Genomic DNA, 25,630 nt, shown 5'->3' on the forward strand with positions numbered 1-25,630 from the left:
TAAATAATTTATTTCAAACGTTATGTAACGAAGACGCTACACTAAATTAACCTGGTATACTAATCGAAATTTTTAAAGTTCTGAGTTCTATTTTATTTGAGAAAACTTGAGGGGATAAAAATGTGTTATAATGTATTATTGATGATCTGAAGGAGATTTGCAAGTTTTATACACCAGCACGCCCAGCCCCGCAGCTCCACCCCAACAGCAAAAAAAAGCAAAAAAAAAAAAAAAAAAAAAAAAAAAACTTAAACCGACAAAGTGCATTTCCAGAAGTACCCCTACACACCAACCGAGAATAACGAAAACGCCCCAGTCCCATTAAACACCTTAACTAAATATAGCACACGCCCGTTGAATCTTTTAATTGTCCAACATACCCCTACAGTGGCCCCCCTGATTCACCCAAACGGTTCGAAAAAAACGGCAAAATTTATTGGTTCGCGAGATATTTTGTGGAAGTTCAGGGGTATTATGGTAATGTAGAATTCCCCAGCACACCTATCTCATGCACACTACCCAACACCCATGTCTCTGTTCAAAACTGTTGTTATGCAGTCTGTTCCACTGGTCCGGTCCTCCACCTTTGTGTTCTTAAAGCCCGAAAGAGAGAGAGAGAGAGAGCGAGAGAGAGAGCGAGAGAATGGGGAGAGTCTGTTGTTCTGCTCAATAGCAGTTATTTGAGAGACAAAGGAGGGGATTTTGGTGGGATTCGGACTTTGTTGAGGGATGAAAAGAAGGCTCCTTTCCTTCAATACAAGATAGGAAACACAACCATGAAATGAGACCACCCACTGTCATCTTGCTCTGAGATCTGCACTCCAAGGGGTGGGGAAAAAGAAAATCCATAGATATTTGAAGTTCTACCACCAAAAGGAACCACCTTTCCGTCGATATAGTTCAGAAAGGGGTTAAAAAAAACAGGGGAGATAAAGAGGAAGAAGAACAAGGAAAAGGAGAAAATGGATGCGAGGGAGAGGAAAAAATCCATATATATTTGAAGTTGTACAGGAAAAAGGAGCCACCTTTCATTGGGTATAGATTAGAGAGGGAACAGGAAGAAACAGAGGGAGGAGTAGAAGAGGAGAGATGGGGTGTTGTCAGTCTAGGCTAGAGAGAGAAGAGGTTGTGGCTCGATGCAAGGCCCGGCGGCGATACATGAAGCATTTGGTGGCGGAGCGGCAGGCCTTCGCCGCCTTCCACTCCCTCTACCTCCGCTCCCTCCGCTCCACCGGCGCCGCCCTCCTCCAGTTTGCCAATGCCGAGGCCCACCTCCACCCTCCCCTCCCCTCCCCATCCCCGTCCACTCCACCGCCGCCGCCTCCTCCTCCTCCACCACCACCACCACCGCCCCCGCCACCTCCACCTCCCCCTCCTCCAATGAGCCCATGCTCTGACACCTGGACCTGTTCGGTCACCGCCTCCCCAGTACTCCCCCAGCCCCCTTCCCCGCCGCCACCCTTGTCAAGCTGGGATTTTTGGGACCCATTCGTTCCTTCCTCATCCCGGTCGGTTACCGAGGAGGAGTGGGAGGAGGCGACCGCCACCGTGTCCGAAGTCACCGCCGCGCCTGCCGCCGCCCCGGCGCCGTCGGTGGTCAGCGGCTTCTCGAAGAATTCCACCAGTGAGCTGGCCATGGTTGTGGTGCCCAGGAGCAGGAAGGATCTATCTGAGATCGTTAAGGAGCTCGACGAGTACTTCCTCAAGGCAGCCGATGCCGGGAGCCGTGTTTCGGTGCTCTTAGAAGCTCCAAATTGCGAGCTTCCTTCTAGTCAAGGACTAGCAGGCAAGCTCCTTCCTTTCTAAATCCTTTTGTCTTAAATAGTTCCTTATTCAAAAACTTTGTTCTCATTTTATTTCTTTTGTGATAATGTAGGCAAGATGTGTAGCTACGGCAAGAGTTTGAACCCATTTCTTTGGGCCTGGGGATCTAATTCAAAGACTAGTGGTTTCACCAGGTTTGGGAGTTGTGGAGAGGAGACGATGAAGGGGGCTGCTAATGGTGGTGGAGTTAGCATTGGAAGCATAAGCCATTCTGCTACAGTAGAGAAGCTATATGCTTGGGAGAAGAAGCTCTTTCTTGAAGTCAAGGTACAGTACCTTCTCATTCTCTTGCCCTCCTCCACCCCATGTTTATTTTTTTTTAGTCTAATATTTTGCATTTGCTTAGGCTGAGTTGATTCCATCTTTTCCTTTTATCCTTGGTTTCTTTCGAGCTCCATGTGTGGTGCCAGCCTAAATGATTCTTGGACAAAAAGAAGCAATAATTTATTTACTGGATCAAATTTTGCCGCATTAATAAATTATATTAGAACACATAAGCGTTTGTTCTTATTCCACTGGAGCGCATACCTTTTGTTCTGTTCTCTTTATTTATTTTGTTGGGTTGGGGCCCAAGAATAGTGCTCAAAAACCTCATAGTTTCGATGAGAGCAGTAACAAGACGAAAATTGCCACAAGGAATGCTTGTTTTATCTAGATTTTCTTGGTTCAAAAGAACATGTGCTGTTCTCTCATCTGTGATTTTTCTATGCTGTTTTTATCTGCCACAGAATTCTCAGAGACTCAAGGAGGAGCATGAGAGAAGGCTAGGCCTGCTAAGGAAGCAAGAGGCAAAGGGAGTGGACTATGTGAAGGTTGAGAAGAACAGGAAGGAGATTGACAGGTTGGAGTCCAAAATGTTGGTGTCCTCTCAGGCCATAGAGACCACCACCTCTGAGATCATCAGGCTGAGGGAGTCTGAACTCTTTCCCCAGCTCCTTGAGCTGGTCACTGGGTTAGTCTCTCCTTCTCTCTCTCTCTCTCTCTCTCTCTCTCTCTCTCTCATGCAAATATGCACCAAGAAAACATTCACATGTCCCCCATATCTCTGCATAAAGGTTACATGGGTGGGCTTTATGGTCCTGGCAGTACGGCTCCATTCTTGGTTGTGGGGTTGACAGTCAGAGTCAAATTTTGGTGCTTCACAAAAGAACATGCACAAAAGTAGAAAGGAGTATTGCTAACTCCACACTTTCTTTCTACTAATGCACCAAGTACTGCCCATGTATTAGCTTGCTTTCATATGTGGAAACCACTGGCCTAAGTAGATGGACAAAGAAAATGGAAGGGGTGGAAATAAAAAATCCTAAAGAAAATAGTTTCCCTCTAGCATCATCCCTTTTTTTTCTCCCTTTCTTTTCACTTTGTCCTACCAATTGGCAGGTCAGAATAGCACTTACTTCTTCCAGGTTGTCTGACAGAGAAAAAGAAAGAAAGAAAAGCACTAGTCTGATACTCTGATGCATCCATCATTATCATCATTATATTCATATAAAGTTAAATCTGTTCTACCTAATGACATGGTATCACCATGTATTATGTTGCATCCTTCCTTTTATTATTGATTAGCTTGACATACTAGGCATACAATCATAATCAGTAATGCAGTATTTCATTGTGCACATTATTACCTAAAGTTTGGTATGATAACTATAGGACTAGGTACATGTTATATAAATGTTATTTTCAATTTGCACCTATATGTGAGTGGAACAATCAATTGAGACTCTTAAGCAACAAACTTTGAAGAGCGACATGTGAATGTATTTTATTAAGATCGGTCTGTTTCTTTGAGCTATGAGTTATTCTAGTATATAGAATAGACCATCCTTTAATTCGAATTCTTAAATTGCCATTTTTAATTTAGTTCCAGGGCTACAAACTAAAAGTTTCTACATTACCATTTAATGCTTTCACATCATGCATACTAGCATGTCCATGCATGGCTTTGCCTTGTTTTATTCTTTATTTTACTGTCAAATTTTTATTCATATTCCTCTCCTTATGATACTGTGCAGTGCTTTCGCATTTAATATTGTAGATTATTTTGGAGGCATGCATATATTATGGTTCTCATGATCTTATCAAAGGATGCAAGTATCAGCACAAACAAAAGATATGATAACAGAAACTCCACCTTGTTTTACTATGAAATCCATCAAGAGAAAGTAGCTTCATTCAGGATTGTTATTAGTCATTTTTGAAGATCTATCTGTGGCTGCTTCTACTTACAGAGACCCTGAAACAAAACCTCAACAACTATGCTACCAGCTAATCAGATACTTTATAAGGTAGCCCAGCAAGAACTCTTAGTTACACTCATAAACATTTATAAAAAATTCCTAATATGATTCAAAATGTAACCTATTTTCATGCCTAGACTTATATATCTTTATCTTTGGAGCAGGATAACCAAACAAGAGGAAAAGCCCTAGGGGATATCATTTCGTGTTATGCAAATGGATAAGCATCTGACATGTTAACTTTGTACTTCCAAATTAAAAATCTCTAATAGAAAAAAATGATTTGCAACACATATATTTGTTTCACCCTTTTCTAACCCTGAACAACCTTTCTTTAGAAGTTGATGTATCATTCTTCAATCTATACTCAAAATCTTTTGCTTCCACAACTAAATTTTTGTAAGAAAAGTTGATATAAATGAAGAAGCATTTTTTTTAGCTTTATATTGATCAAAAGTGTGATTAGGATTCCAAAGAATAGGAAAATAAGGGAATAATGTAAAATAAGCAGAATCAATGACAGATGAGCTTTGATTCTTCTTTGCACGCTATGTATTAGTAGTATAAGCCAAGTTTATGCACATATAGAAATATAACTTTTCATTGACTGAATGATCTAGTGCAAAACAAAAAATTAATGGTTCAAACGTAGTGCATAGTGGCATGATGATACAAAAAAGCAAATTTTCTCTCATTGCCAATTTCCTCATTTGTTTGTCAGAGAATTATCAACCTTTCACTCCTATACTGATCATAAAACCACAAACATAAGCAGGAATTGGACATCTCTCAACAAAATACCACACGGACTTGATTAAATTAGTCTCTTTAAACAAAGCAGGATGGGTAGCTTCTTCCCAATTTTGTGCTCTCCATCTGTCTCTCTCTCTCTTGTTTGCTCACTTGCTCTCCCTCTCTCCTCTCTCATTCTCCATCTCGATCTTGATCTTCAAAAAAGAAAAGATATAGTAAAATTAATTATATCCTAATTATATATGGCTATAGAAAGAACAATTGTATTGCTACATACCTATTGACGAGATAATATGACATGAACACCATCCACAACATTATTGAATTCGGAACTACTTGTGCATGAGCCTAACTAAATACACAGTTACACATGCTTGGAAGCTTAGATTTGCTAAAGCTTGCCAACTCATTTGTTGGGGAATACCCACCGACCGACCGATGGCCGGAGAAACCGACCGACTGCCGGACGGACCGACCGACTGACGGCCCGACCGACTGACTGACGGCCCGACCGACGGCCGGACCGACCAATTGGCGGTCGGAGCGACCGACTGACGGACGCCATCACCGGCTAATTATCGGCTCACGACCGACTGAGGATATGTCGGGCGCACCTTTCCCGACCGACTGAACCCAGAGGTCTGATGGCCGACTCACGAAGAACTCGCCGACCATCGGAGGGGGCCGACGCCACTCAGCTGGCCACCGACTTAGGGTCGGTCGGCTCCTCCAATCGCCGTACAGCCGCCAGACTTTGTCAGTTCTGACAGCAACATGCGGCACGATTATCTAGGGGCATTGTCCCGCCGAGGGCATTGTCAACCCTGGTGATTTGACGGCCACACGGCGACATGACACTTTCACGGCGACTCTGACAGTCTACAGTGAGTTGACAGTTCCTCACTTGTCTGCGCCATTAATGACGGCGCCATGCCGTGCTCCCCTATATAAACCGGAGAAGGCAACAGTGCAAGGGATCCGATCCGGTCCGCTCCCCCACTTCTTGACTCCAAAAACACAAGCTCGCTCCTCTCCCTCTCTTCCCCTCTCTCGATCGAGCTCTCTGTCTACATTTCACTGTTGCCCAGTCACCTCTCTGACTTGACCGTCGGAGGGTCTCCGCCGGAGCCGCCTCCGGTCAGTGTGGACTTCTCGTTTTTGCAGGTGCACGTCTCCCGGCGATCGATCGACGAGGCGATTGGCCGCAACAGATTGGCGCGCTAGGTAGGGGACAGCATGACAAAGACAAGAGCTCAACGATCGAGAATCACTGGATCGGCAAGGCGCTCTTTCCGTCGGAAAGAGGCCTCCCCGCCACCACCGGCGGCGGAGCCCAGCTCTCCGCGCCCTGCAGTGACCACGGAGGCGCAGATTGCGGCCATCGTATGGCAGATGACCGTACTGACGGACGCAGTCAAAAGCCTCCAGCAGCAACCGGCGGCCCGTCCGATGCCCTCCAGGAGCAGCCGCCGACAACCGCGCTGATCCCCGTCGCCTCCATGCGAGCGCCCCCAACAACGCTCCCACGGAGAAGAGGAGGGACGACCTTGGCGTGATGACCGACGGTCCCAGCGGCCCTCTCCTTCCCCGATGGAACGGGCAAGGAAGGAGAAACGACCGCGCACGCCGTCGGTCTCCCTCTCGGAGTCTTCCGGAGACTCCACTCCCAGGGTCTCCCAGCATCGACGAGCGGACGACTACGAGCGCCGGTTCGAAGAGATCGACCGCCGACTCACCCAGTTGCAGATGGACGGCCAGAAGTCTTCGAACGACGTCGACTTCCAAACCACCCAACCTCTCTCCCGACTGATCCTCGACGAGCCGATTCCCAGCCGGTTCAAAATGCCGCACGTGGAGCCATACGACGGCTCCACCGACCCAGTCGACCATCTCGAGGGCTATAAAGCTCTCATGACGATTCAAGGGGCAACCGACGCTCTTTTTTGCATCGGCTTCTCCGCTACGCTCCGCAAGGCTGCCAGGGCCTGGTACTCCGGCCTCCGATCGGGAAGTATCCACTCCTTCGGGCAGCTCGAGCACTCGTTCGTGGCCCATTTCAGCACCAGCCGAAAGCCGCCGCGAACGTCGGACAGCCTTTTCTCCCTCAAACAGGGGAAAAATGAGACGCTCCGACACTTCGTGGCGCGATTCAACACGGCCACGCTTGAGGTCCGGGACCTCAAACGAAGACATGGCTGTCTCAGCCATGAAGCGGGGCCTGAGGGCGTCCCGATTCACCTATTCTCTGGACAAGACCCTCCCCCGGACATACGCCGAGCTACTGGAGCGCGCGTACAAATATATGCGCGCGGACGAAGGAGCGTCCGACCGACGCTTGGCCGAGCCCAGAGGCCCGAAGGAAAAGCGGAGGAAAGGTCGGGAGCCCGTCGAACCTAGCAGGCCCCCGACCGATAGTCGGGTCTCGCCACCCCGACGAATCCAAAAGTCACCCCGACAACAGACTCCGAGGCCGGCACGCCCCAGGTATGACTCCTACACTCCTCTCTCCGCTCCTCGTGCGCAGATCCTGATGGAGATCGAGGGGGAAGAATACCTGCGATGGCCTCCGCCTCTGAAGGCAAAGGGCCTCGACCGTCGGAAGTACTGCCGATTTCACCGAAGCCACGGCCACGACACCGAGCAGTGCATCCAGCTGAAGGATGAGATCGAAGCTCTCATCCGTCGGGGGTATCTCGGCAAATTTCGGAAGGGTCCGCCGACCCAACCAGTTGCCGATCGACGACCCCAGCCGACTGAAGAAGCGACGAACAATCAGCCGACGGCCGGAGTCATCAACATGATCTCCAAGCGGCTGGGCCCGGAGATGTCTGCGGGAGGGGAGCCGACGAAAAGGCCGCGCCCGGGCGGCGTAATCACCTTCACAGAGGACGACGTTCGGGGCATCCAAACTCCCCACGACGATGCTGTTGTTGTATCGGCGACAATAGCAAATTATGATGTAAAATGAATTTTTGTTGATAATGGAAGTTCAACGAATGTTTTGTTTTACTCGACCTTCTCCCGAATGCAACTGTCAACTGACCGACTCAAGAGGGTCTCCATGCCCTTGATCGGCTTTGCCGGAGACGCCGTCATGACAGAGGAAGAAATCACCCTGCCCGTGACGGCCGGCACCGAACCACGGCAAAGCACGGTCCACCTAACTTTCGCGGTCGTCCAAGTTCCTTCGGCTTACAACGCCATACTCGGACGACCCGGATTGAACGCCCTCAGGGCAATCGTCTCGACGTACCATCTCCTTGTTCGGTTTCCGACCAAAAACGAAATTGGGGAGATGCGCGGAGATCAACAGCTCACCCGACGATGCTTCCAAATCTCCGCTCAAAGCGGCGAGTCGAGGGGTTCCCTTACAATCGACAAGCTGGACCAACGGGAGGAGGAAGAACGAGGTTCGCCGACCGAGCAGCTCGAGGCAATCCTGATAGGAGAAAGTCCCGACAGAAAAGTTTGGGTCGGGTCCCAACTGCCCGACACCGAACTACGCCGACTGACGGAGCTGCTGACGGCCAATGCCGACATATTTGCTTGGTCGGCGGCAGATATGTCGGGCATCCCCCCAGAAACCATAACCCACCGACTCAACATCGACCCAACGATGAGACCGATGAGGCAGAAGAAAAGGTCCTTCGCTCCAGAAAGGCAGAGGGCCATCGACGAAGAAGTGGACAAGCTACTCGAAGCAGGCTTCATCCGAGAATCCACGTATCCCGATTGGCTCGCCAATGTTGTCATGGTCAAAAAAGCCAATAGGAAGTGGAGGATCTGCATCGACTACACCGACCTCAACCGAGCCTGCCCAAAAGATAGCTTCCCGCTTCCCAAGATCGACCAGCTGGTGGATGCGACGTCCGGATTTCGACTGCTCAGCTTCATGGACGCCTTCGCCGGGTACAACCAGATCCGGATGGCGCCTGAAGACGAGGAGCACACCGCGTTCGTGACTTCCAAGGGCCTCTACTGTTATCGGGTGATGCCCTTCGGACTGAAGAACGCTGGCGCCACCTACCAGCGACTCGTCAATAAGGTCTTCAAAGACCAGATTGGCCGCAACATGGAGGTGTACGTGGACGACATGCTGGTGAAAAGCACGCAGATCCCGGACCATGTTCAGGATCTCGAGGAGACCTTCCACACCCTTCGACGACACCGAATGAAGCTCAACCCGACCAAGTGTGCTTTTGGAGTGACCTCAGGGAAGTTCCTCGGATTCCTCGTTTCTCAGAGAGGGATTGAGGCCAACCCTGAGAATTTAAAGGCAATCCTCGACATGCGTCATCCGAACACCAAGAAGGAGGTCCAACAGCTGAACGGAAGAATTGTCGCTCTTAGCCGATTCATCTCTCGATCAGCTGAAAGGTGCCTCCCATTTTTCAAAACTTTGCATCACGCAAATGGGTTTTCTTGGTCGGATGAGTGCCAACAGGCTTTCAAAGACCTGAAGAGGTACTTGGCTTCCCCACCGCTGCTCGTAAAACCGCAGGTCGGGGAAACCCTATATCTCTACTTGGCCACATCTTCTGAGGCGATCAGTTCGGTACTCGTCCGAGAAAACGAGTGCCGAACCCATCAGCCTATCTACTACACCAGCAAGGTGCTCCACGGTGCAGAGGCCAGATACTCGGAGACGGAAAAGATGATTTTTGCCCTGACCGTCTCCGCGCAACGACTCCGTCCATACTTCCAGGCCCACGCCATAGTGGTGCTCACCAACCAGCCCCTGAGAGCGATACTGCGCCGACCCGACACATCTGGACGACTCGCGAAGTGGGCGATGAAGCTCAGCGAGTTTGACATTCAGTACCGACCAAGGCCTGCCCTGAAAGCTCATGTCTTGGCCGACTTCATCGCCGAATGCCCGACAACCGACCAAGGGTCGGGAGCTGAAGACCCAGTACGAGATGCGGTCTCTGAGCCAGACCCGATATCCACCTGGGTACTCCACATCGACGGAGCCTCAAACGCTCAGGGAAGCGGGGCTGGGCTCCTGCTCACGAATTTGGATGGGGTGGTCACCAAGTACGCCCTCCGGTTCGACTTCAAGGCCTCCAACAACCAAGCCGAATACGAGGCACTCCTCGCCGGCTTGAGGATGGCAAGGGAGCTGGGCGTCGACAGCCTCCGGGCATTCTCCGACTCTCAGCTGATCGTAGGGCAGGTCAAGGGCGAATTCGAGGCGCGAGATCCGACCATGGTCAAGTACCTTCAGAAAGTGAAGGACCTCGTGGCACGCCTCAAGTATTTCAAAATTTTCCACATCCCTAGGTCGGAGAACGCCCGTGCCGACGCACTCTCCAGACTGGCGACTTCGGCCTTCGACTCCTTGGGTCGGACGTTCGTGGAGAATCTCGAGCACCCGAGCATCGATCGGGTCGATGAGGTACTGCAGCTGACATCCGAACCAAGTTGGATGGACCCGATCGTTCGGTATCTGACCGATGGGGTCAGCCCGGAGGATCCCACGGAGGCCAAGCGACTCCGATGGTCAGCCTCACAATATGTCATCATGGACGGCCGACTGTACAAAAGGTCGTTCTCCCTCCCCCTGCTAAGGTGTTTGGGACCGACCGACGCCGACTACGCTCTCCGAGAGGTTCACGAAGGAATTTGCGGAAACCACTTGGGGGGCAAGTTCCTGGCCTACAAGGTCCTGCGACAAGGTTATTACTGGCCTACCATGAAGAGGGATGCAGCCGAGTTGGTCCGGAGGTGCGAGCCATGTCAAAAGTACGCCAATATTCAACACCAACCGGCCAGCCAAATTGCCCCTATTGTCGCTCCATGGCCCTTCGCCCAGTGGGGGGTCGACATTCTCGACCCTTTTCCACCAGCGTCGGGTCAGAGAAAGTTCATCGTTGTCGCCATCGACTACTTCACCAAGTGGGTGGAGGCCGAACCATTGGCGCAGATCACCGAGCGGAAGATGGAGGACTTTATCCAGAAATCCATCATCTTCAGGTTCGGATTGCCGCACACCATCATCACCGACAACGGACGGTAATTCGACAACCAGAACTTCAGAGACTTCTGCGTCAGGTTCCACATCAGGCACCGACTGACTTCGGTCGGGCACCCCCAGTCCAACGGCGAGGTCGAGGTGACCAACCGAACCTTGCTCCACGGACTCAAGACCCGACTAAACGAAGCCAAAGGTCTCTGGGTCGACGAGCTAGGCTCCGTTCTGTGGGCTTACCGAACGAACCCCCGCGTTCCGACCGGGGAGTCGCCTTTCAGTTTGGCCTATGGAACGGAGGCCATGATCCCGCTCGAGATTGGACTGCCATCTTCAAGGGTCGAGCGGTACCAAGAGCCAGACAACTCCGAGAGTCGGAGGGCCGACCTAGACCTCCTCCCCGAACTGCGGGATGAGGCCCAAATTCGCATGGCTTCGTACCGACAAAGGATCGCCCGGTATTACAATGCCAAGGTCAGACCAAAGCTTTTCAGGCCTGGCGACTTGGTCTTAAGGAAGGCAGAAGTGTCGAAGCCCTTGGACCAAGGGAAGCTGGCTCCCAATTGGGAAGGACCCTACAAGGTAGCAGACACCTACGGTCCGAGAGCCTACCGACTGGAGACCCTTGAGGGGAAACCTATTCCCCAAACTTGGAACGCCGACAACTTGAAGCTGTATTACCAATGAACTTTGTGATTCAGTAGTCGGAATACAAATTCAATTTGAAAGTTCAGAGTTTTAACTCTTCGACTAATGATCGGTGCTCATCAAGGTCAAGCCCCGACATGACGATGTGGACTTAGTGTCCTCCTGGAACCAACGGCCTTATCGCCGGTGATCCATCGGACTCCTGCGAGGACCGACTCATCTACATGGTCGGGAGTTGACACTCCTTCGACGATCGACGATGCATCAGACCCTTACAAGGATCGATGAACCCTTATTGACGGGAGTTGACACTCCTTCGACGATCGACGGTACGTCGGACCCTTACAAGGACCGAGGCACCCTCGTGGACGGGAGTTAACACTCCTTCTACGGTCGAACTTTCGGGCCAGACCATCGGCTGACAAGCCGATCGGGCCCCGACCAAAGAGAGGCAAAAAGCCTACGCGACTGACGTCGCGACTTCCGACCAGGCCATGGCCGGTCGAGGGATATTCGGCTTACCACCGTCTATCGCACAACGCGACCTTAGTCGCATCCACGACTTGCCGACCGACCTACGATCGGCTGGACGACATTCGGCCTGCTACCGTATGTCGAAAGATACAGGACGAATACCCGACGCAAGAGCATGGGGATCCGACTTATTGTCGTTCCCCCGACACCGCGTCGGACGACATTCGACTGAACGCGTCTATGGAAGCCCGACTACCGAACCTTCACCAGGTTCGGTCGACTCCCGACTCAACAAGACGCGCCCGACTGATGAGCTCGACTATCAGAAGCCGACCCAAAGTCGGGACTTACCCTTCCTTCGTAGTGGCACGAGTTGCCGAACGTCCTACCGACTTATGTGAGTTAGCGACTTACACAAGTTAATGACTCACTAAGGCATTCAACTATACATTTGGAAGAAGGAGACAAAGGGAAAACAGAAAAAATTTTCATTCAAAAGTACAAAGTCGGGTCGAAGCCCGATTACATGTATTTCAAAAAACAGAAAAAGCAAAGGAAAATCGGTATGGCCCGATCACCCGTCTGAGTCGATCTCCTCGACCGATGGGAGATCGGGGATGACTGGTGGTGTCGGCCACGAGCGGAGCCGGGTCGACGGCTGGAGCTGGTCCTTCGGTCGGCGGGGGACTGGCAGTCGGCGCCGCTTCCTCCGGGATGACTTCCTCCGCAGCAACTACGCCTCCCGACGGCTGGTCGGCCATCTCCTCGGTGGCTTCCTCCTCGGCCCCCGGTGGGACGATGCTGCTAAGGTCAAGCTCCGAATACAAGGCCCGGACCGCCTCCCGACCGTCCTCGTACCCCACCCGGTACGAGGCGAAACCCGACTCGAGCATCTCCTCCCGATATTGGTCGGAGACTCGGAAGTCTTCAATCGCTCGGTCGGCCGACTCCCTCGCCGACCTTGCCTCTTCCTCCGCCCGGCCGAGCGATTCCTTTGCCGACTCCGCCTCCGCCTTTGCTATGTCGGCGTTGGCTTGGGCGATCGAAAGCTCCTCCTCGGCCTTGGCGAGCTTCTCCAGGCTCACCCGAAGCTGCTCGCGCTTGCCTTGGAGTTCGGCGGTGGCGCCGTCTCGTTCGTGCCGAAGACGACGCACGGCCCGACCCTTATGTCTGGCCTCTTTCTTGGCCGACCTAAGCTCGGACCCAAGCCGGGAGACCTCGTCTACTAACTTGGCCTCCCGATCGGCCGACTGCTGAAGATGGTCGGCCAACATCGCCCTCTCGGCTTCGGCCGCCGCCGACCTCTCCTTATAAGCGGCCCGGACATTGCCGAACCTCCGGTACCCGGCCTCCAGTTCCGACATTGTATAGATCAGCTGCCGATTGCAGATGCTTCGTCAGGATCACATAACAAGAAAAACTTCTAAGGAAAAGAGAAGGTGATGCGAAGCTTACCTCGACCATAGTCGGATAGAACCTGGACAGCATCTCGGTTACCTGCCGAGATCTCAGCGACTCAACATCGGCCGGAAGAAGAATCCCCTGGCACAACCTCCTCGCCAGGTTGTGGTCGGCCAACGCCGACGCGCCTTCGGGGAACTGTGCGCTGGGCGGCACGGATCGGCTCCCCGACCTTGTCTCGTCCGCGGGGTCCATCGGGGCTTTCCCTCGATCGACCGCCCCGACCGACGGAACCTGCAGCGAGGGGATGCTCGAAGTAGAACCAGCACCCCCCGCCGCGGCCACAGACGCCGCCGGATGATGTTCGGTTTCCCGAACTGCATCCGGCTCCACCGCCTCCGGTGATGCCGCCGACGTTCCTTCGGCCGCTTCACCCATCGGCCTCTCCTCCGAACGCATCGCCGGAGCCGCGAGCGCGATGATGGGCTCGGATTGATCGGTCACCGACGCTTCGATGATCGACGCCACTGGAGCAGGCTTCTTCGGGGGGCGCGAATGTCCGGCCCCCGATGCTGGCCTCTTCCTCGTCGCGAATTGCCGAATCTCCGCGTCTGTCGGCCGCATTCTTGGAGGTGTCCCTACAATACCGACAAAGGTGTTAACTAAAGAACCGGACTAAGGGTCGGATGAAAAGGAGACCGAGAAATCGGACGATACCTAGTCGGGGGACCAAGCTTAAGCCGGCGTCATAGAGAGCTTGTTCGGTGACAAGCTCCCTCTGCTTCGGGACCGACATATCTTTTAGTCGGTGGAAGTCCTCCCGGTCGTCCGCTTCCACCCGACTGTTGTCATTGGCTTCGGTTCGGGGCACGCCCCAGTGAGAAGGAAAGCCCCAAGAAGACGGAGAAGAAACAAAGAAGAATTGGTTCTTCCACCCATGAATGGACGATGGAAGACCGGTGATGAAGGAAAGACCCTTCCGGGGGTTGAAGAGCCACCACTCTCGGGCTTTAGGGTGGGGTCGGAGCACAAAGAAGGCCCGGAAGAGAGAAATGCGAGGGTTGGTCGGCAAGAGCTGACACAACAACGCAAAACTAATTATAAGCCGAACTCTCGCTAGCTGCGCCGGACAGAGTCCGTAATAGTTCAGAAGATTCCGAACGAACTCCAAAATCGGGAGCCGAAGACCCGCGCGAAGGTCCTCGACATACAACGCCAGCTGACCAGGCGGAGGGCTGTTAACCGACCGCTGGCCCCTGGAGCGGACAGTTGAAACTGCTCCGGGATGCAATACTGCTCCCGAAGCCGATCAACATTCGGCCCCGAAAGTGAGGAAACCTCATCTTCCGGAGTCGACCGGGAGTCGTCAGTCGGGTTCCCCGACCGAGCTCCCTGAGTCGGATTCCTGGCCATTGTACCGGAACCGAATGAGAAAGGAACAGAGGAGAAGAAGAAGATGAGGAGGACGAAGAGGAGACCACGAACCGGAGGAACTCTTCTGGAAGCAAGAAAGCTCTGCCCGCGACGACTGAGAAATCGCCCGGACAGAGTTTCGGCAGCAAAATGGCAATGGTGGGGTCTTGGGTCCGAGAGGTCCTATATATATAGGCCCGACCGACGGCCAAGATGACTCCGCGCCGACCGAAGCTCCATGGATGCGCGACACGTGGCGGCCTCCGGGTGGCTGAGGATTCGGCGCGCCCCGTCCCGGGACGGCCGCACCGCCCATATTAAATGCGGGGGGCGCCGGCCAATCACCTTCTGCCGCGGGGATGCGGTTCCGCATTTATGTGCCCGCACCGATTCACGTTCCCGATGAGATGCCTGCCAGCGCCCCACGCTCCCGCGATCGACGTCGGATATTCGGTCGTCTGACACCGTATCGTCCGACGCCCGATCTCCTGACACCGACGTAACGTCTGACGACGACAAGACGCGACGCCTGACATCAGACGCGATGTCTGACACCTGACGCCGACGTGACATCTGACACCGACTAGACGTCCAGATCGCTTGGCATTTATGAGACGTCTGACATCGGATCAGCCGGCGGTACGGTCGGATCTGTGCATACGACAACCCCACTCCTAGTCGCCCAGGATTGCTGCCCGAGTGAGAGCATCGGCCAGCTCACCATCCGACTTAGGAGTGGAGGGGGGCAACTGTTGGGGAATACCCACCGACCGACCGACCGATGGCCGGAGGAACCGACCGACTGCCGGACGGACCGACCGACTGACGGCCCGACCGACCGACCGACGGTCGGACCGACCAATTGGCGGTCGGAGCGACCGACTGACGGACGCCATCACCGGCTAATTATCGGCTCACGACCGACTGAGGATATGTCGGGCGCACCTTTCCCGACCGACTGAACCCAGAGGTCTGATGGCCGACTCACGAAGGACTCGCCGACCATCGGAGGGGTCCGACGCCACTCAGCTGGCCACCGACTTAGGGTCGGTCGGCTCCTCCAATCGCCGTACAGCCGCCAGACTTTGTCAGTTCTGACAGCAACATACGGCACGGTTATCTAGGGGCATTGTCCCGCCGAGGGCATTGTCAACCCTGGTGATTTGACGGCCACATGGCGACATGACACTTTCACGGCGACTCTGACAGTCTACAGTGAGTTGACAGTTCCTCACTTGTCTGCGCCATTAATGACGGCGCCATGCCGTGCTCCCCTATATAAATCGGGGAAGGCAACAGTGCAAGGGATCCGATCCGGTCCGCTCTCCCACTTCTCGACTCCAAAAACACAGACTCGCTCCTCTCCCTCTCTTCCCCTCTCTCGATCGAGCTCTCTGTCTACATTTCACTGTTGCCCAGTCACCTCTCTGACTTGATCGTCGGAGGATCCCCGTCGGAGCCGCCTCCGGTCAGTGTGGACTTCTCATTTTTGCAGGTGCATGTCCCCCGACGATCGATCGACGAGGCGATTGGCCGCAACATCATTCAACTACATATGGGTATTCTTGTAGTTTCCATTCACTGATTGCTAAATTCCAGCGTCTCTTGTTTTGAGAAATGGAAACCACAAATGCTCAGTTTGGCATGCGAATAATGATATCTTTAAATGTGAATGAGACAATATAACAAAGAATTGGAGTGCCATAATTTTTCACACCACCCATCAATCAAATTTTGTTAATCTAGCCTTCTAATGATGTTTTACTTTTTATTCTTCCATCAAATGATCTTGTTAAGTTATTGGATTATGGTGCATATTTTTATTTACTAATAGCATGAACCATAATTGCTCATGAAGTGCAGTTTGATGGGCATGTGGAGGAGCATGTATGAGTGCCATCAGGTACAGACCCACATAGTCCAGCAGCTCGAGTACCTCAACAATGCAACAAGTACTAATCCGACCACCGACACACACCGGCAGGCCAGTCTCCAGTTGGAGGTTGAGGTCAACCACTGGTACTCATCCTTCTGCAGCCTGGTAAATTCCCAGAGAGAGTACATCTATGCCCTCACTGGCTGGCTCCGCCTCTCTCTCTTTCAATGCGACCACAACATGCTTGGCAAGTCCCAGCAGAGCTCCGACATGATCTACTCACTGTGCGAAGAATGGCAGCTTGCACTCGACCGAATTCCTGACAAAGTAGCCTCTGAGGGGATCAAAAGCTTCATAACAGTAATCCATGCAGTTGTTGTTCAGCAGGCAGAGGAGCAGAAGCAAAAGAGGAAGTCGGAGCTGGCATTTAAAGAACTAGAGAAAAGAGCTGAAGAACTAAGGTCATTGGAATCCAAGTATGGCCCATACTCAGTAGCTGAAGGTTATGGGGAAATGGCAGGGAGATATCCAGTTTTGGAGAAGCGGGCAAAGGTTGAGGCTTTAAAGACGAAGGCAGAAGAGGAGAAGAGCAGGTATGAGAAGAGCATTGCGGTCACAAGAGCAATGACTCTGAACAATTTGCAGACAGGGCTGCCCAATGTTTTCCAAGCAATGACTGGTTTTGCCAGCGTATGCATGCAAGCATTTGAGTCAGTTTATAACCATCAGAGAAGCTCGGATCGGGTTATCGACGTGAAGAGGTTGCTCACTTGAGGGATCCAAAAAAGAAGGTTAGATTCATGTATAATCTGTAATCAGTTTGAATATAGCAAGTAGGTGGTGGGTGTTCACAGGCTTCTTTTAGCTTTTCATGGGATTTGGTTGGCAAAGATGTGGAGGCTATCAAAGAAGTGCTTCTGGTTCTTGTTACTTGGTCATGGTCCAATGAGAGGCCTTCTGATCTCAGCAAGTTGCATCATTCTGAGAAGTGGGGTGTTGAATCATTTTTTGGATTCAAAAGCAATTTTAGTTTGGGGCCTTTAGACCCATGTTTGATATGTTCCAAAGATTTTTATGGAGGTTTGTCGCTTTTGTTTGCATGGTGGCATGGATTCACAATACCATAGCAAGCTTGCTATTTTAATTGCATGTCATCCATTATATTTAGCTTGATCATACTGTGTGTGTGAGAGAGAGAGATTATACCTTGATCATTGTTTTTGATCCCAAATTTTCAGGAATTGTCCACGCAAGAGGGCGACTGACCATGATTGGGTACTTCATGAACAGATGAACCCTCATGATTAGATCCAGGAGTTCCAAAAGGGACGATGTCCCCCTTTTCATTTTTCACCCCAAATAAGGTCGAGCACACCAATCATTTTGTTTTGCAAAAAGTAATTTGAGAATTACCATAAAGAATGGAGGAAAAATCTTCCGAAGTCTGAACCTGGGCTTCCTCCAGATGGAAGAGTCTAACCATTGGGTAGTGGCTCAGCTTTTGATCTCCCATTGTTATATCCAAGTCGTAATTCATACATTTCTCCATGATATCTATCATAATCATACCTGAAACTGAATCCCAGATGTTTGCATTCACTGAGCTCAAATTTCCAGATATATCATAGTAGCATCTAGCTGAGTCTTTACCTCCATCCTAAAACCAGATTAGCTAATGTCAGAAAAAGGAGCCTAAACCAGCTTAAAGGTGATCTGTGGCTTTTCTCTTCCTACTTTTCATGTCGTATTCAAAGTGACTCAGAGTGCGATTAGTGAAGGTAGAGAGAAGCCAATTATCAATAATTAAATACAAGATAAAAGCATGATGAAAACAAAAAAAAAAAAAAAATCAAAAATAGTAAGATGGTAGAAAGGAATATGGATTTTACAACTATAACATACAACTCATTAGGTATGAAGTTCTATATTCCTGGTTCAAGCATGGTGAAGACTCTCTTGTCGCAGGGAGAATGTTCCTTTGCCACAATATGCCAACAGGTTGAGGAGACAAAGCCTCACCCCCCTGATTCTAAAGGCAACTCCATATTATTCATGAACAAAACAAAGGGATCAGGGGTTGCTTCATGATGCAATGCACATGAAGGAAATAAACAAGGTACTGGACAGAAAGGAGATATCTCCAAAATGAAAATTATCTGATTTAAAAGAGTTTAATTAAGGGAAAAATCAGTGACATTCAGTACCTGCTGTTGTGTGTATGGAAGCTCTCTCTCTCTCTCTCTTTCTCTCTCTCCCACTCACTCTCACTCTCAGCTCCACTACAGACCGCTTGAGTCATGGAAATAGATTGTAACATCTTAGATCTTCTGGTAAGAATTTTTGGCTTCAGTTCCTGGTTGATGCCGATCTAAACCTGCAGGTAAGTGATTTGAATCTAAACTCTAGAACAGAAAAGAATTATGGAGGTGTTTTGATTAGATCTGGAGCAGAGAAATAAGCGGTGAGAGAAAAATTTTCGGAGGAGGGTTTGATCCGAAAGAAGTATCTCAGATCTGAGGAAAAGGAGAAGGAATTAAGAGGAAAAACTTGACCATTTCATTCTCTCTTTAAATGTCACGGTTACAATATATTTATATGCAGTTACGGTGACAATGAAAATGAAATGCTTTTGAAATGAAATACAAATATTGACAAATGAAAATGAAATGTTTCTGAAATGAAATGTAAATTAGTCGATTTTTGGTTGTTTTGTGGATTATCGGATCGGGCTAATGAATTTGTTGGCCTGATCCTCCACCCATTATCCGACAATATAAGAAGGATTTAGAACCCTCTAGATGCTGCCGATCTCTTCTGTTTTCCTTTACCATCCCTTCTGAAACCCCAGCCACCTCTTGAAACCGTAGCCGAAATAGGTTGAAGATCGCTGTGCTGGTCTTGGATTTGAGCTTTTGAAGATCAAAGTTCACCACTTTGTGTCTCACACGCTTTCCTTCTGGTGATCAAATGCAAGATGAGTAGTATTTTTAGTTTATTTTTTTTATTAATCTTTTTTTTTCCTTTTGTTTCAGATATTACATCCCCTCTTCCAAAAGATCCTTGTCCTCAAGGATCAAACTGAGGAAACTGGTTCTTAAGAACCCAATAATCCTCCTATGTAGCTTCTTCTTCGCTGAGGTTACTCCATTTGATCAATACTTGGGTAACTGTTCTGTTTTTCCTACGGATCATTTTTCTATCTAAAATCTTTTCTAGTTGAGCTAATAGTTGTCCGTCTTCTCTTGTGAGAAATACTGTCGATGATGCTTGTCCTGATTTCTGAATCCCTCGCTTAAGTAGGGATACATGGAAGATGAGGTATATTTTAGATTCTTCGAAAAGTTTGAGCTTATAAGCTATAGGACCGATTTTTTTAATATTTTGAAAGGCCCATGGTATTGAGAGGTAAGCCTGAGATTTTTGCGTATGGCTACTGTACTTTGTCGGTAAGGTTGGAGCTTAAGGTATACCATTTCTCCTTCTTTGTATTCTTTATCTACTCTTCTCTTATCTGTATTTTGTTTCATGTGGTTTTATGACTCTTTGAGTCTGTCTCTTAAGATTTGTAACATTTTATTCTTTTCTTTGTTCCAATCTTCTACTGTACTTTGCTGGCTCATATTCAGATTGACCATCAGATACATAGGAGGTGGATGACCATATAAGGCTGGATAAGGTGTCATCTCTAAAGAGGAGTGGTAGTTGGTGTTGTACCACCACTCAGTCAGAGATAATCATTTAAGCCATCTATGGGGACTTCGAAAGCACAAACAGTGCAAATACATTTCCAAACATCAGTTTACCCTCTCGGTTTGATCATCTGTTGGTGGATGATAAGTAGTGCTTAGATGCAGTTTAACCCCCATCAGTTTGAATAAATCTTGCCATACTTGACTGGTGAATATCTTATCTCTGTCTGATATGATTCTTTGTGGCATTCTATGTAATTTGTATACTACATCTAGGAATGATCTTACTACATTCTGTGCTGAATAGGGATGAGTTAGAGGAATGAAATGGGCATATTTGGTGAGTCGGTCCACCACCACTAGTATAGTATCTTTGCCTTCATATTTGGGTAATGATTCTATGAAATCCATACTAATTTCTTGCCATACTTGAGTAGAAATTTACAAAGGTTGTAATAGTCCTGCATATGGAGTACCATCTATTTTATTTTTAATACAAATCTCACATTCTTTCACCAGCTTTTCCACTTGCTGTTTCATTTCAGGCCAATAAAATAATTGTTTGATCCTTTTATAAATATGATTCATTCCCGAGTGTCCCCCCAATGCTGATGCATACATCAATTCTATGAGTTCCTACCTCAATTCTTCTATTTTTCCAATATAAATCCTTCCTTTGAACTCAAGCACTCCTTGTTTATAAGTATATTCAATTTGTGACTCTGGATTTATAAGTACCTCTGCTATGATCTGTTGAACCTGATGGTCCCCTTCATAGCTGTTAGCAATTTTTAGACTCCATGTGGGTACTACTGCTGTAATGGCCTGCACCTTTTTTTTCTTAAAACCCCACCTTAATAATGCATCTGCAATCTGATTTTCTTTTCCTTTCTTATAATGTATCATATAATCCAATCCCATGAGTTTCATCATTCCTTTTTGCTGGGCTGCAGTAGTTACTTTCTATTCTAACAAGTATTTTAGACTTTGATGGTCTATTTTAATAATAAATGGTCGGGGGCTAATGTAATGCTTCCATTTTTCTACAGCCATTAAAATAGCTAAAAAAATTTTTTTATATGTTGAAAGTGCTCTGTGTCTTTCACTCAATCTTTTGCTGAGATAAGCTATAGGTCTTCCTTGTTGTGTGAGCACTGCTCCAATCCCATATCTACTAGCATCCACTTCCAAAGTAAAGGGTAAGGAATAATTTGGCATTGCTAGAATTGAAACTGTTGACATTTTCTCTTTCGGCCTATCAAATGCTTCTTGAGTTGTTTCATCCCAATGAAAATTATCTTTCTTGAGAAGCTCAGTTAAAGGTTTACTGATTGCCCCATATCCTTTTATAAATCTTCTATAATATTCTGTGAGTCCCAAGAAGCCTCTCAGTTCCTTCAATGCAGATGGAATAGGCCACCGTTTTATGGCTGCCACTTTTTTTGGATCAGTTGCCACTCCTTTTGAAATAATATGTCCCAAATATTCCACTTGTTGCTGCCCAAAGAAACATTTGGATCTTTTTGCATACAACTGGTTCTTTCTTAATATATTCAGAACTTCTATGAGATGTTCCACATGCTCTTCTAAAGTTTGACTGTATATAAGAATATCATAAAAAAAAACTAACACAAACTTTCTAAGATAAAAAAAAATACTTCATTCATGATAGCTTGAAATGTGGCAGGAGCATTAGTTAACCCGAAGGGCATAACCAGGAACTCATAATGTCCCATGTGAGTTCTAAATGCTGTCATATATACATCTTCTAGGTTCATTCTTATTTGTTAGTATCCTGACCTCAAGTCTATCTTAGAAAAATACTGAGATTTTTCAAGTTCATCCAAGAGATCATCTATTAGAGGTATAGGATATTTGTCTTTCACTGTTACCTTATTGAGCTGCCTGTAATTCACGTAAAAACTCCAGCTGTTTTTTTTTACTAAAAGCACAGGTGATACATATGGACTTGTACTAGGCTGAATAATAGTAGACTTAAGTATTTTTTATATCTGTCTTTCAATCTCATTCTTCTGTTCATAGATGTATCTGTAAAGTCTAATATTGACAGGATTAGTTCCTGGTAATAGGAGTATTCTGTGATCTTGTGGCCTACTAGAGGATAATCCTTTAGGTTCTTGGAACACATCAACATGCTGTTTCAACACCTTCCTCACTGAAATGGGTATCTCTGCTTCTGTTTTGTTCTCATCAAAACTCATTAGATGTCCTATAGCACAACAATCTCCCTTTAGTCCGGACTTATACCATTGTGTAGCAGTGATCATTTGAACTTTAGCCTTAGTAAACTTTAGTTTAGATCCCTCTATATTGCCTTTCAATGTCATTTGTTTTTTTCTTTAATAAAGGTGACAGCATTATCCAAATAGTCAAAGGTTATCTTACTATAGGTTCTCAGCCAATCAATTTTCAAGATTATACTTGATCCATCCAATCTAATCACCCTTAAGTTGGCCTGATATTATTCTCTCTATATAGTCCATTTGAAGTTAACACATTTAAGCTTACTCAAAACTTTGTATCCATTTACCACTATTACTATTAGTGGATTTGTTACAGTGAGTATAGCTTTTACTTCCTTGGCCACCTGATAATCAATAAAGCTGTGAGTACTTTCAGTATCGATTAAGATAACTAATGTTTTGTTACTAGCTTCTCCTTGGATCTTAATAGTTTTATTCTGATTCTATCCAACTAAGGCATATACAGCAGTTTCTACTTCCTTTTCTTTTTCTTCCTCTGCCATAGTCTCCTCTTCTTCTTCTTTTTCTTGCAATAATTGTTCATCAAATACCTCATCAGTTTCTATTGTGGCACTGACAGACTAATTCATTCTTTGTGAACACTGATGATCTTGGTGGTATTTTTTCCCACATTTAAAATACGGACCGGCAGCTCTTCTCTGTTCCCACTGCTGCTTATTATCCTTCTAAGGTAAATTTGAATTTCTGATAGTTTGGGACTTTATACCTTCCTTTTGTATTACTAATTTAGGATTGAAATAATCTGTTGGCTTTGTTGTGGATGTTCTATAATTCATCTTGCTTCTTTTTCACATTATTAACGAGGCCTATTCATGTAATTTAGCTTGCTCATATACTTCCTCCAAGATTGTAGGATGGGATAAATCAATGTATGGTATCAGTTCTTCCTTTAATCCGCTGATATAACTTTCTATAAAGTATCTTTCAGTTAATGCTGGATTATAATGCAACATCCTAGCTCTCATATCTTCAAATTTTTCTTGATATTTCTCCACAATGCTTGTACCAGTTTATTAAATTCTCTGATCAACTGCTTCATACTGCCATTGTTAAACCTTTTGTTCACTGCTTCTACTAATTCCTCCCAATTCAAATTTGGTTTATCTATTAGGTATCCTTCTTTGCATCTGTGTGCCTTTCCTATGAAATGCATTATGGCTATCTCCACCCATTGGACAATAGGGATTTGATATATTTTGAAATATTGCTCACTTTTACTGCTCCAATCCCTAGGTTCTTCTTCGCTGAAAGTGGAAAACTCCAACTTCGGATAAGGTAAGTGAAATGGGGTTCTATTCTAGGTATCACCCAACCTATCCAATTGATGATATGGGGTGGGCAGTATCCCCTTATCCTAATCTTCAACTGCTTTGGCTGAAAAACTAGCACCAGGTTGCTCTAAAATGTGTGTTCTTCCATTCCTTATGGTTGATGGGGTGTTGTTTGCAGTGAATGAAGGAGTGGGCTGAAAAACTGATGGCTGCGATAAAATTAACTTCAGCAACTGCTCATGCCTGCGATTTTGTTCTTGCATCATAAGCTCATGCCTCCTTGCTGCTTCTATTTGTAAAGCTTCATACCTCTGTCTTTCCTCTATCTGTATTTCATCTAACTGTTTTGCAAACACTTCTAATTTAGTGTTATATTCATCTGATACTTACTGTAACCGATTTTCAATATGATTATAGCATTCAGTAGAGAGTGTTTGCATTTTTCTTCTAATATTCGTATGTTTTCACTGATTTCTTTCAATCTAGTTTCTTCTGCCATTTCTTCTTTAACTTCACTCCAATTTAGTGGTTTATAATGTTTGAATTGGTTTCTGTTTTCGATTACTATTTTAAAACTGTTTGGTGGGAAAATTTTTACAACTCCTAGCTACAGTGTATTCTATCAGGATGGCTGATGATAATTTCATGAGGCCAGATTGTTGTTCCTAACTTGTTGGAACAGTAATCACTATTAAGAGATCCTGATACATTTTTTATCATTTATCTCTATTTCTACTAGAAGTAGATTCAAAATAGTTTGGGAATTACCTGATGTTTCAGTATCCTACTTGATTGGATTGATAGTTCTGCTGCCAATCTTCAGTTAATCTGAGCTATTACTATCTCACTGATGATCATTTGCAAAATTAGGTAGAAGTAATTTGATTGTTACAGATCTCCATGCCCCAGGTCCAAGGCTCTAATCTGAGCTCTAATATCAAATTTATAACATTCCAGATCTTCTTATAAGAATTTTTGGCTTCAATTTCTGATTGATGCTGATCTAAACCTGCAGATAAGTAGTTTGAATCTAAACTCTAGAACAAAAAAGAATTTTGGAGGTATTTTGATTAGATCTGGAAGAGAGAAATAAGGGATGAGGGAGAAATTTTCAAAGGGGGGTTTGATCCCGAAGAGGTATCTTAGATCTGAGGAAGAGAAGGAGAAAAAATTAGGAGGAAAAACTTGATCATTTCATTCTCTCAAATATCATGGTTACAATTTATTTATATGCAGTTACAGTGACAATAAAAATAAAATGTTTCTGAAATAAAATGCAAACATTGGCAAATGAAAATGAAATACTTCTGAAATAAAATGTAAATTGGTCGATTTTCGGTTGTTTTGTGGCTTATCGGGTCAAGCTAATGGATTTGTTGGCCTGATCCTCCAGACAATATAAGAAGGGTTTAAAACCCTCTAGATACTGCCGATCTCTTCTGTTTCTCTTTACCATCTCTTCTGAAACCCTAGCCGCCTCTTAAAACCCTAGCCGAAATGGGTTGAAGATCGCTGTGCTGGTCTTGGATCTGAGCTTCTGAAGATCAAAGTTCATCACTTTGTGTCTCACACACTTCTCTTCTGATGATCAGATGCAAAATGAGTAGTATTTTTAGTTTTTTTTTTTACTAATATTTTTCTTTTTTTTGTTTCAGATATTACATAGATTTCACTTATGGCGCATAAGGACAGCTTGAATGACCTCAAATGTGGCCAAGTCTTTAGATGCTTCTTTCCTTTTTCATTTTCTAACCCCAAGCCCTTAGTTGGGTCAAAAGAAATATT

General features: G+C 47.2%; 1 protein-coding gene across 1 annotated transcript; it reads left to right on the forward strand.

Moving 5' to 3' along the window:
* Nucleotides 1–565: 565 nt before the first annotated feature.
* Nucleotides 566–18,218, forward strand: LOC105059637 (protein ALTERED PHOSPHATE STARVATION RESPONSE 1). Its single transcript, XM_010943012.4, has 4 exons — nt 566–1,786; nt 1,877–2,091; nt 2,553–2,776; nt 16,588–18,218. Exons 1-4 carry the CDS (start codon nt 1,090–1,092, stop codon nt 17,372–17,374), a joined length of 1,923 nt encoding a protein of 640 aa, XP_010941314.1. The 5' UTR covers nt 566–1,089; the 3' UTR covers nt 17,375–18,218.
* The last annotated feature ends 7,412 nt before the right edge of the window (nt 18,219–25,630 follow it).

Source organism: Elaeis guineensis, chromosome 16, assembly GCF_000442705.2.
Source record: "Elaeis guineensis isolate ETL-2024a chromosome 16, EG11, whole genome shotgun sequence".
NCBI lineage: Eukaryota > Viridiplantae > Streptophyta > Magnoliopsida > Arecales > Arecaceae > Elaeis > Elaeis guineensis.